General features: G+C 38.0%; 1 protein-coding gene across 3 annotated transcripts; it reads right to left on the minus strand.

Moving 5' to 3' along the window:
• Positions 1-2,223: 2,223 nt before the first annotated feature.
• On the minus strand, positions 2,224-12,588 carry LOC106093899 (threonine--tRNA ligase 1, cytoplasmic). Of its 3 annotated transcripts, none has more exons than XM_013261065.2 (5): positions 12,488-12,588; positions 9,016-9,073; positions 4,138-4,577; positions 3,403-4,073; positions 2,224-3,347 (listed from the first exon to the last, which is right to left on the minus strand). In XM_013261065.2, exons 1-5 carry the CDS (start codon positions 12,539-12,541, stop codon positions 2,432-2,434), a joined length of 2,139 nt encoding a protein of 712 aa, XP_013116519.2. In that variant the 5' UTR covers positions 12,542-12,588; the 3' UTR covers positions 2,224-2,431. The 3 variants fall into 3 exon arrangements, with proteins under 3 accessions (XP_013116519.2, XP_013116518.2, XP_013116520.2); XM_013261064.2 differs by lacking the exon at positions 12,488-12,588 and adding an exon at positions 12,224-12,481; XM_013261066.2 differs by lacking the exon at positions 12,488-12,588 and adding an exon at positions 9,365-9,472.
• Between the last annotated feature and the right edge of the window lie 132 nt (positions 12,589-12,720).

Genomic DNA, 12,720 nt, shown 5'->3' on the forward strand with positions numbered 1-12,720 from the left:
CAGGAAAAATTAGAACTTAATAAAGATCACTGTAAAAACACATCTTCGTTGGTTTGTTATCATCAAAAATGTCACAAATGAACCACCGCTGAAAGTTTGCCTCTAGAAATTCTACAACACATCGTCTGCCCTTTTATTCCCCCTACTCCGTTATGGCCCGACACCCAAACGATGGGGATTTTGCCATCCTCAGAGAAGGTATTAATCTCCTTACACTGCAACACTGTTCATGACCTTACCGTCCTGGTTGATATTACCTTTATGGCAATTTTACTTTCGGTAAAGATGTTCACACTCGCCATCCTCGAGTTAGCACCACACCACTTTACGCATTCCGTGATCGACCAGATCTCCACCTGCAGGATAGTATTATGGTCAGGCAGTCTAAAACAGATCTCTGTCCCTGTGTTTACAATGTAGATCCCCAGGCCCACTCTGTCCTCTAGCTTTAATCCATCTGTGTAACATGATCTTCCAGACGGCAATACTAGGGTTCCGCCAATTTATGACTGTGCCGATGGTAGCAGTACCCCGCACTCGACTTCAAGTTCATCTCAGGTATCCGATCGGAAATTTCTTCTCTTTCATTAAAATTTTGTTTTAGAAAAAATTTCATCGAAATGTTATTTTTGGAAAAATTTTATCAAAATCTTGTCTCTATGAAATAATTGTGTGAAGATCGGTTGATAAATGCTCTTGAAAAGGCTATCGAAGGGGAAATCGGGCGCCACATATACATACATGGGAGCTGTATCTACATCTGAACCGATTTCTATGAAATTAACTAGTGATCAGAAGAGTTATAAGAAAAACTTTCGTGGCTAATTTCGCGAGAATAGATAGGCAACATATACATAATGGGGGCTATATCGAAATCTGAACCGATTTCTTCCAATTTCAAAGCAAAAAGACACGACAGATGGACATAGTTAAATCGAATCAGAAAGTGATTCTGAGTCGATCGGTTTGCTTGTTAGTGGGTCTACCTCTCTTCCTTGTACCGCATTAGTGGTGTTGAGTATAAAACTGTTAAAAACTTGCAACCGTTTTTTGAGTAAGCTCAATTTTGGAACTATCCCGGCACGGGTCCGATCTGTGTGGTGTTCATTACTGCCACGAGAAACTTACCTGTGACCTACCGGTCGTATCCACAGGTTGCGGATAGTGGAATGCTCCATACACAGTAGCTGCAAGGGCAATCGCGGACAATTAGCGGTATCGAGCGGAAAGTCTCTGTGGGAGGGCGGGCGGCACCGGCTCTTGCACAAATACTGAGTGCCTATGATGCACGATAAGACAAGGCGGGTTATTGGCGTCTTCAAATAACCAATGACTGTTCCTGTTCCCACGGCGATCGGTCCTTTAGACCGGAACGACCTTGCATACCTACAGAAGCTTGACGAGGATCGCCACCTCCACTCCACCATTAAAATGTGGCTACAACAATAACCTACATCATTAAGAAGTATCTATGACAAATTTCATGTGGATAGCCTCATTCGTTCGAACGCTATCGTGATTTCGGCGATCTTTTGAACGGACCGACGACTAATTTAACCCATTAACGACGATTGGGTAGCAATTCATTTCAATACCTTGTTTACTCCATAATAACAAATTGTAGTTAAGGGAAGTGGGAAGTGAAACCAAGGAAGTTGTGTTCCGTATTTATTTTCTGTGTTGCCAACAAATATGACACATACATCACGGCACGGGATGATTATGAGCAGCGAACAGTCTGATACTTTGAGCTACGATCTGTGTGTGGTGTTCTTGGTTATAATGAGAAGCTTAGCTTGGAGCTTCCGGACGCTTCCACAGGTTGCGGTTAGTGGAATGCTCCATTCGGGGTAACTGCAACTGCAGTCGCGGACAAGCGGTATCGTGTGGAGAGTCTTAGTTTATGGCCGGGAGGCACCGGCTCTTGCTTAAATACTGATAGCCTATGATGCTCGATATGACAAGGCGGTTTATTGGCGCCTTTAAATAACCAATTGCCAGGATAAATTCTATGGACCGAAACGGACTTGCTCACCTATAAGAGTTTGACGAGGATCGCTACCTTCGACATACAAATGTGACAACAGCAACAACACACAATAAAGTTTCTGGTATTTGGTATATCCCATTTAATTAGATATTGATGTGTATTGTCATTTTACCTACATTAGGGGACTTATTAGCATCTAACACATGATTAAATAATTAAGATGACAAAAGGAATTTATTGTTGTCCGCTTCCGAGTGTATTTATTTCACACACCACTGTTATGGTATGGAGAGACGAACAATATATTTATTATTATTACTGGCTTTAAGTGATTAAATGTAGCATCTAGTTCCATTGAAGTTCCATATTGAAGTAGAGTTACAATGCAAATATATTGTAATGCAATAAATAAGAAGAAAATTAACAAAAGTAATGAGATATTTAAAAATTGTCTTCATTGGTAACGAAATCATCGCGTATTTTCTGCAATTTAGTTAACAAATCCGATACAGACACTTCACCGTGAACTTTGTTATCACGGGTACGCACATTAACCGTGTTTGAAGAGCGTTCTTTTTCGCCAACCACCAAAATGAAGTTGAATTGGGCCAGCTGAGCATTACGAATCTTTTTATTCATTGTATCGCCAGCATCACAATCTGCTTCGACCATAAAGCCAGCGGCATGCAATTGTTCCCGTACAGATTGGGCATATTCATCAAATTGTGGACCAACGGGAACAACCATCGCTTGTCGAGGCGACAACCAGAATGGCCATTTACCTGCGTAATTTTCTGTAAGAATTGCAATCATGCGCTCAACGGAGCCGAGAATGGCTCGATGTATAATGACGGGTCGTTTCTTTTCCCCATCATCGGCAATATAGTTCAGGTTGAAACGAATTGGAAGTTGGAAATCCAATTGTATTGTGGCGCACTGATGAGCTCTTTTCAGGGCATCCATTATGGTAATGTCGATTTTAGGGCCATAGAAAGCACCATCGCCTGGATTCTCTTTCCATGGCATTCCGAATTCATCGAGAGATTCGGCTAAAGCCTTTTCGGCATCGTTCCATTGCTCCAACTCCCCTAAATATTTTTCAGGTCGGGTGGAAAGAACCAAATTGAAGGAAAATCCAAAAATGGTATAGACATGTCGCAAGAAATCCAAGCATCCCTTCATTTCACTCTTTATTTGGTCGGGTGCACAGAATATATGGGCATCGTCCTGTTGGAAACGACGCACACGAGTGAGGCCAGTCAAAGCTCCAGACAATTCGTTGCGATGCAATACACCAAAGTCGGCCATGCGCAAGGGCAGTTCACGCCATGATCGATTTCGTACATCAAACATAAGACTAGAGTATATATGAAAAATAAATTTCTAAAATAATTGTATAGTATTCTACATACCAATGTCCTGGACAGTTCATAGGTTTTAAAGCAAACGTTTCCTTTTCCGCTTCAAATGAAAACATATTTTCGGCGTAGTGCTGCCAATGACCTGAGGTAACCCACAACTTTGAATTGTAGATGTTTGGGGTTACAACTTCTTGAAAGCCTCTTTTTCTATACTCAGACTTAATGAAGTTCATTAAAGTATTATAGATGTGGGCACCCCTAGGTAAGAAAAAGCATGAACCTGGTGACAGTTCGTGGAAAAAGAATAATTCTTGCTCCTTGCCGATCTTTCGATGATCACGCTTAGCTGCTTCCTCTTGCAACTTTTCCCATTCCTTCAGTTGCTTAGGATCGGGAAAGGAAATGCCGTATACTCGTTGTAAAGTTTCGGCATCAGCTTTACCTTCCCAGTAGGTGGACGAATTCTTCGTTACCTTTAAAGCCTTCACTTTGCCCGTATGCCGAACATGTGGGCCCCGGCATAAATCAATTAAAGGTCCACATTTATATACTGTCGTGGTATCGGTCTGAACTTTTTCATTGAGAATGCGTACTTTAAACTCGTTGTACTTGAACATTTCCAATAAATCGGACTTCTTCATTACCAAACGTTCAAATGGTTGCTTTTCCTTAACAATTTGCTTCACTAAACCTTCCATAACGGGATAGTCATTGGTAGAAATCTAAATAAAAAAAGTTATACAATTAAACAGATTTGATAAAAGTTTGTGTATTCTGCAAACATACGCCTTCCCCATCTAAATGCATATCGTAGTAAAAACCTTCCGCAATTGGGGGGCCATAGCACAAATGACCACCATAAATGCGCTCCATTGCTTCACCCATTATATGAGCTGAACTATGCCAGAAAACCGCTTGAGCATCAGGATCATCAAATTTAAGTAAATGTAGAGTACAATCGCCTTCCAACACCCGATCCAAATCCCATACTTCACCATTAACTTTAGAAATTACAGTATTATCAGCTAAGCCTTGACTAATGCCTTTGGCGACTTCATAGGGTGTAGTCTCCCACGATGTTCCATCAACTTGTTTGCCATCTGGCAATGTAATTTTAATAGGATTTCGCGGTTTGGCCGCAACTTCAGCCAGATATTCTGCTTTACATTTTTCCCACAATTTGTTGCGCTCTTCAATATAATCAGGCCAAGGATTAAGCTCTTTAACTGGAATTGAAAAAATAAAGTAATGTTCAGCTAAGAGGAAAAAAAAATATTTAGAAATAATGAGAAATTGAACGCGGCGAAGAAAATAGCAACTCCAGGAATGACATATACAACTCCATGAAAGAAACAACAGAAAAAAGTTTAGTGCGGTCTGTGCAACAAAAAATTGAATTCAAGCATAATTTCCATTTTTATTGCGTACAGTGTTTTCAATAACATAATAGGATGGAGGTTCTTATAACAACTTTAGAAATAATGACAAATTGAACGCGGCGAAGAAAATAGCAACTCCAGGAATGACATATACAACTCCATGAAAGAAACAACAGAAAAAAGTTTAGTGCGGTCTGTGCAACAAAAAATTTAATTCAAGCATAATTTCCATTTTTATTGCGTACAGTGTTTTCAATAACATAATAGGATGGAGGTTCTTATAACAACTTTGTCGTTACGTCACTTAACCAGGCTGTTTGTGTAAAAGTTATTGAGAAAGTTGCGGGATCAGATTGCTAGTGCGAGGATCGTAGGTTCAATGCTACAATGTCCAAAAATTGCGTAAGTCCAATATCGGACTGGCATCATTAGACATTTTCATTTCTGATCCCATAGCTTGGATAGTTTAGGTTGAACTCGCTCCATGCCACTATGGGCATACTCCTAAGCCTGTCAATCCCATGGCAGTTGTACGTACCGAATTGACCCGATGGGTTCCTTCATTGGCAAGGGCTGCCGCCTCAATGTACAACTCACTGCTACAACAATCAAAGCCAGTAATCAGCTTGCTGTGCGCTTTACATACTAAAAAGAAGCCTCAAAAAGAAAATCTAACTCAGGAATTCCGTGCTACTCACAAAATTCCCAAATTCTTTTCCATAACACGACCCTAAGTTAGTTCATATCTAGTATTGTGTCCCCACCTCAGTTCCGGTGTCTGGTAACCGCGAAAGCCGGACAATGACATAGGAAATGGTCTAACGTCTCATCACCCTCACTACATGCCCTACACATGTTATCACCCTCACTACATGCCCTACACATGTTATCAATTTGGATAACAAAATGCGTATTGCTTATGCGTATTTCGCTTAAATTTTGCTGAAGATTTATTATACCCTCCACCATAGGATAGGGGTATACTAATTTCGTCAATTAATTTAAAGAATATATATATTTGATCGTCATGACATTTAAGTCGATCTAGTCATTTCCGTCCGTCTGTCTGACGAAAGCACGCTGATTTTCGAAGGAAAAAGCTAGACGCTTAAAATTTTTTTTTTGGGATTGTAAATGGGCCATAGCGGTCCATGTTTTGATATAGCTTCTTGAGCTACTAGAGGGCGCAATTTTTATCCGATTTGCCTGAAATTTTGTAGAAGGTGTTTTGTTATTATTTCCAACAACTGTGCTAAGTGTGTATGAAATCGGTCCATAACCTGATAAAGCTATTAATTAACCCGATCTTGACATCTTGTGCCTCTAGAGGGCGGAATTCCTTTCCGATTTGGCCGAAATTCTGCACGACTTGTTTCGCTGACTTCCAACAACTGTGATAAGTATGGTTAAAATCGGTCTATAACCTGATATAGCTGCCATATAAACCGATATTGAATATTGACTTCTTGAGCCACTAGAGGGCGCAATTCTTATGCGATTTGTTTTGTTATGACTTCCAACAACTGTCCCAAATATGGTTCAAATTGGTCCATAAACTGATATTGCTGCCGTATAAACCGATCTGGGATCTTGACTTCTTGAGCCTCTAGAGGTCGCAATTATTATTCGATTTGACTGAAATTTTGTAGAACGGCTTCTCTCCCATATAAACCGATCTCCATATTTTACTTCTTGAGCCCCTAAAGGGAGCAATTCTTTTTCGAATTGAAAATTTACAATGACTTTTACTATGGTCTCCAACATTCAATTCAACTATGGTCCGAATTGGACTTTAACTTGATATAGCTCCGACATCATAGCAATTATTTTCTTTTATCCTTTGTTTGCCTAAAAAGATATACCGGGAAAAGAACTCGACAAATGCGATCCATGGTGAAGGGTATATAAGATTCGGACTTAGCCGAACTTAGCACGATTTTACTTGTTTTTTTTTTTAATCTTCTGACGAATTTCGAATGTTTAGTGAAATTGTCTGTAGACAACAGGAACTCTGCGACTAAGATGGGGTGCGTCCAGTGGAATTTGGGTCTGATTCAAGTGGGTCTGGCTGGGCAGTTAAACAGGTAACGTGTGGTCCCTGGTCACAATCGGGACATACATTCTGCACGTTGGCATCAATCTTTACTCTGTTGCAATAGAGGTTATCGTAATTGAGCCAGAACTACTCTGGTTTGCCGGGGGAGGTCAATTTCTTCAGGTGCAATGGGTGACGGGTGTTATCCAACGACCTCATTCACCCGGTAGCTATTCACCGCCTCTGCTACCGTGACTGCATGAATGTTACCCATCCATAAGAAAATTTGGATGGCCTCTGCGATAACAGCCCAGAAGGTATTGGTTAGACAGCATGTAGTTATGCTTTCGCACGGGTAGGATCTTTGTCTCCTGATGGAGGTGGTCCAAGTGAGAATTGAGGAGACAGCCCGCCGCAGTTCGAAGGGCGGCATTCTGACAGACCTGAGTATTATTCCACCGCGTGTCACAGAGTCTTTTTGGTAGTCATATCCAAATATAGACCGATCTGAACGGATGTCGAAAAGCCTTACATATGTCACTGTGTCAAATTTCAGCGAAATCGGATTATAAATGTGCTTTTATGGGGCCAAGATTTTAAATCGAGAGATCGGTCTATATGGCAGATATATCCAAATCGGAATTGATCTAGGCTATTGAAGGGCCTAACACAAGTCCCTGTCCCAAATGTCGGCGAAATCGGACAATAAATGCAACTTTTATGGGTCCAAAACCTTAAATCGAGAGATCGGTCTATATGGCGGATATATCCAAATCTGGTCCGATATGAACCAAATTGCAGAAAGTTGTTGAAGAGCCTAACACAACTCACTGTCCCAATTTTCGGCGAAATCGGACAATAAATGGGCCTTTTATGGGTGTAAAACCTTAAATCGAGAGATCGGTCTATATGGCAGCTATATCCATATCTGGACCGATCTGTGCCATATTGCAGAAAAATGTCGAGGGGCCTACCATAACCCATTGTCCCATATCTTGGGGACATCGGACAATAAATGCGCCTTTTATGAGCCTAAAACCTTAAATCGAGAGATCGGTATATATGGCAGATATATCCAAAACTGGACCGATCTGGGCCAAATTGAAGTGGGTTATCGACTGGCCTAACACAACTCACTGTCTCAAATTTCAGCAAAATCGGATAATAAATGTGGCTTTTATGGGCCTAAAACACTAAATCGGCGGATCGGTCTATATGGGGGCTAAATCAAGATATACTTCGATGTAGCCCATCTTCGAATTTAACCTGCTTATGGACAAAAAAAAAAAAAGAAATATGTGCAAAGTTTCAGCTCAATATCTCTATTTTTAAAGACTGTTGCGTGATTTCAACAGACAGACGGACATGGCTAGATCGTCTTAGATTTTTACGCTGATCAAGAATATATATTTTATAGGTTCGAAAATGGATATTTCGATGTGTTGCAAACGGAATGACAAAATGAATATACCCCCATTCTTCGGTGCTGGGTATAAAAAAGGGTCAAACGTTTTTCCTCAAATGTTCACAGATGGTGTAGAATGCTGGCCTCCCAGTAAGCTGATAGTAACCTAAAAAACAAAAATCGGAATCCAAAACCCCCAAATGGATATGTAGACCAATAACTACAATACGGAACTGAAATGAAGGGTAGAAAATGAATTGCGCAGCCTAGGGTTTGAGTGGGTCATTCCACCCCAAAACAACGTCCAAATCGGACATATTTGCGACCATGGTAATATGGGGATCAATTGAAAACTATTTGAGAATAGAGCACAAATCTGATATCCATTTCCAGGATCAAGTGTTTAGGTGGCTCCGTTCAACAAGTAAAAAAATACATTTGGAACAGACAGTTGTTTCGTATCTCTTGGCATCGAAATATGACGTATTTTGTATTTTAAACAGTAAGACCCAAACATTAAATTGCGTTTTTCTCAAAACAAGGAATGACGTATAGAGCCCTAAGCATGCATATAGTATATATCTATATCAATCAATGTGTACAATATCAAGGCTGGTATTGATATAGCTCACTAGAGTGTAATGACAATACTTTTTTTTAAATAAAATTAAAGTTTTACTAGTGATCCGCACATTGAGCCGTTTGTGGTTGTTTGATATTTCACTTACTTTATATACCCCAAATAATAGTTATTCTGCTATCATCCAATGTATGTTTATAGTTGTTACTACACGTTCGCCCCAAGAAAGTTTATAGCAAAGCATTTGAAAACAACTTCGACTTACCTTTCTTGCCACCATCGACCGCAACGTTCTTTTGCTTCTCTTTCTTCATTTTGCTGGACTGTAAGAAGACAAAAAGAAAGATTTGTGAGAAAAATCAATAGCTCCAATAGTTTGTAACAGAAGTTTGTTAGTTGAAAAAAGCATCCACAAAAACACTTGAATTATTGAACATGAATCAGATTTTACCATGATACATTTCTTTTATCAATAAAAATGTTTTTTTTTTCTTCTAAAAACAATTCCATTCTGTTCAAAGAGTAAATGTGTATGTATATTGTATATGTATTTTTTTAAGATATATCATAGTTAAATTGTTACAGATAAAATTGTTGGACAAAAAGCAACAAACCCGAACAAGCAATTGTTATTTTTTTTTCTATGAAATTCAGAGAAGGCAACGTGTTATGAGTTTAAAGTGGTCGCGCTGTGACTAAACATTTATTTCACAGCTGAGCCTTTTTGATTGGTTTGGTGGATGGTTTCGTTCGATTTCGCCGAAAGAAGAATGATGTTAAAAATAAACAAAACAAAAACAAATAAATGAAGGGCTGATGCAATGACGTTTTGAATTGTGACATCCTTTTAATCAGAGCTGCAAAATAGTTGTCGATAAGAAGCTATCTTCTATACTAAGTTTGCCTTGCTTTAGATAATTTTAAAACAACGTGTGGCAAGATATCTTTTCAATTAAATTTTAATTTATTTAAAATAACAAACAACAAAGGGTATAAATAAAACATTTATTATTACCAGTGCGACGGTTCGGTTAATATGTTAGCTATATCAGATTTTAGTTTCTTTCGATTCTTATATACAATATTACATAGATTAGGGTCCTAGTCCTTTCATGGTGTATTTTTTCAAAATTTGTACTTTAGATTCGATTAATCATACTACTTAGATGCAGTAATGGGCTAACATTTCCAAATCTATTTCGATTGTCATTCTTACCTAACTTATCTTTGGCAAGGCACTCTTTTAAACCCATAAAAATTTAACTTTATTTTAGTACTATGCATATAAAAAGGGAAGTACATATCCACACAATATCAAACTTCTCACATATCATTGATTGCTGTCCGATTCAAATTTAAGCTCAATGATAAGGGCCTTTATTTATAGACGAGTTCGAACGGCGTTTCGCTTAGCCTCACAAATGTAGCCAGCATAAGTAGGAGGAAAACCGCAACCTGTGGCCCGGTAGCTCTCATCTTAGCTTCTCCTGATAACGAGGAATGGATTTAACTGTCATATATACCGATCTTCCGATATAAGGTCTTGGAGCCATTGAAGGGCCATTTATTAACTAATTTCGCTTAGTTTTGGTATAGTGAGTTGTATATTCATAAATGGTGTATTTTTCACCGGACTTGAATTAATGATATTAATATGTACATATGTCCTTGGTGGTGAGTATCTTAAGTTCGTCATGGCCGAAATTATGCGGTTTAATTTGTTCTTTTTTTAAATTTTTTGTTTTTTATACAATGGGATATTGTCCGGCTGCAGACCGTAGGGTAATCAGTTTCTATTATGAATAGACAAACAAAGAACTTTTTTTTTTTTGTTTTTGCTTTGCATTTGACTGGTTTCCTAGAGCGCGATCAAACCAAACTCTTCAGTAGCAGCCTTTCGATGTGTTTGGTGTGATACCAAATGAAATCGCGATATAGGAAACCAGTCAAATGCTGTTACAAAGCAAAAACACATTTTATTCCCACTTTTAGCTCAAGTGCAGTTTACTGGCCCCTCATCGATTCCTCTGAAAATGACATGTATTGTACAGCTTTGCGAGCTGATTACAAAAAATGAAAAATTCCCGGGGGACGGACGTGGGTCTTGAGAAAAGGCCTTGAAAGGGACAGTCAAAATTATTGAGTAACTCTTAGGTTTTCCATCCGATTTTTACAAATTTGACATCTGGATGGCAGAGTTTTAGTTAAAATACTTTTGGCTTTTTCCCACCGTTGGACATATGAAGGAGAAGAAAATCTTAAATCCGGCCGACTGCCGTCAAATTTGTCCAATTTTGGATGACAAAGAGAGTTTTAATTTAAGTACTTTTGACTTTTTCCCAATGTTGGACATATCAAAAAAGAGAAATTGTATATATCGTTATTTAAAAGTTATCTTGGTATTTTTTTAGTTTTGTTATAAGTTAGTAAGATAAATTATACTTCAAAAGAAAGATTAGCGGTGTGGCTATTGTGATCTAATGTGATTTTTATAGGAAATTTTTGAATAAATTGTCGTTTTTTAAAAAACAATTGTTAAAAATTTTACTATTCTCATAAAACTAACAAAGTTTTAAAGATTTTTTCAAAATATTTCATATTGTCTTAATCTACGATATGATTTTTATTTCTTCCAAATCGGTTTATAAATAAAAAAGTTATAAGCATTGACATTTTGAACTTTAAATATCTTTATCTCATGGACTAGGCCCTTCCCCAACAAAATGTTTGTACAGTTTCATTCTGCACATCGAACTCTATCACCTGAAAAATATTACCTCATTTGACGAGGGGCCCGTAAACTGCACCAGCTCCCTAATTTCAAAGAAATAAAATAAGGGGTTTTCTGTTTTTCTATTTGTTATAGAAACAGATTTCACTACGGCTTGAGTCAGGACAGTATCCGACTGTATGAATTATTTAAAGAACGAATAAATTTAGGGCAAACTTGCTTTTTGTTTTTTTTTTCCAACAATTCCCAATTTCCAACATTTTGTGAATTCTGGATATACTTTACGATAACTTGAGTAAAATATCATCTTGGTAATGGGAGTCGAAGAATTCATTAGCACTAATGAGGGGTCATAGCCAAACTTAAAAGCATCTGACATTGGCGTTTTGTCTGTAAACTATCTATTGTCTTGTAATTTCTTCAATAATCAATAAATAAATCCTTCAATTTAGCAATTTCTTTTGGTAATGGTCAAATTATTTCGACAACGATTTTCTTACATATTCTATAAGGTTATAAATTCCAAATTAAAAAATCACTCAAATTTGTGTACCCTTTAAATGTCACAACCCTAATGGTACAACTCTGAATGTATCAAGCATACGTAATTGGAAATGCACATGCATTTTTCTCTGAGTCACTTATGAACGTGCACCACACATATCTATGCAATTGAATTAAACATAAAATAAGTATTGGGTAAGATTAAAAACAAAAACTATTATTGCCGATTAACACCAACCAAAGTAGCGAAATTCCTTATTAATGTCCCACAATTAACTTTATATAGATCCGGCAATCTCCTCTCGGTTGACTCTTTGGCAGGTGACGAAAGACCGACAACGTTACTTAAAAGCACACGCAAATTTTGGCAAGTTGTGAGCGAGCGCAATCGAATTGATTTCTTCTCTTTTAATTTCAACACTTGTACAAATCTATTCATCACTTTGTAGTAAATTTTTGATCAAGTAAACTTTCTATTGTTTAAAATAATCACTTAACATGCCTTTTCTTTATTTAAATCCAAATTTTGTAAATCGGACTCCACGTTGTCAACCATGGTCTTGCTGTCAATATAATAAGAATAACGAAAATGTTCGACTAACCGAGTACCCGAAATCTTTTACGTGTTGATAAAATCCCCCCACCACTTCCAAAAAATATCGCAAAAAGTCGGATAATCGATTAATCAAATGTAAACAGCTGTTTAAGGGTGGTATGCACCCCAAACGAAGTTTT

The sequence above is a fragment of the Stomoxys calcitrans genome, chromosome 3 (genome assembly GCF_963082655.1).
Source record: "Stomoxys calcitrans chromosome 3, idStoCalc2.1, whole genome shotgun sequence".
NCBI classification, from domain to species: domain Eukaryota; kingdom Metazoa; phylum Arthropoda; class Insecta; order Diptera; family Muscidae; genus Stomoxys; species Stomoxys calcitrans.

Bases quoted from the DNA above. Each gene is read 5' to 3' on its own strand.
- LOC106093899 (XM_013261064.2), bottom strand. From the start codon at position 12,424: ATGAATAGATTTGTACAAGTGTTGAAATTAAAAGAGAAGAAATCAATT. The intron at 9,074-12,223 runs GTTGGTGTTAAT...GTCTTCTTACAG, and splicing joins TAAGGAATTTCGCTACTTTG to TCCAGCAAAATGAAGAAAGA. The intron at 4,074-4,137 runs GTATGTTTGCAG...TTTTTTATTTAG, and splicing joins TGCATTTAGATGGGGAAGGC to ATTTCTACCAATGACTATCC.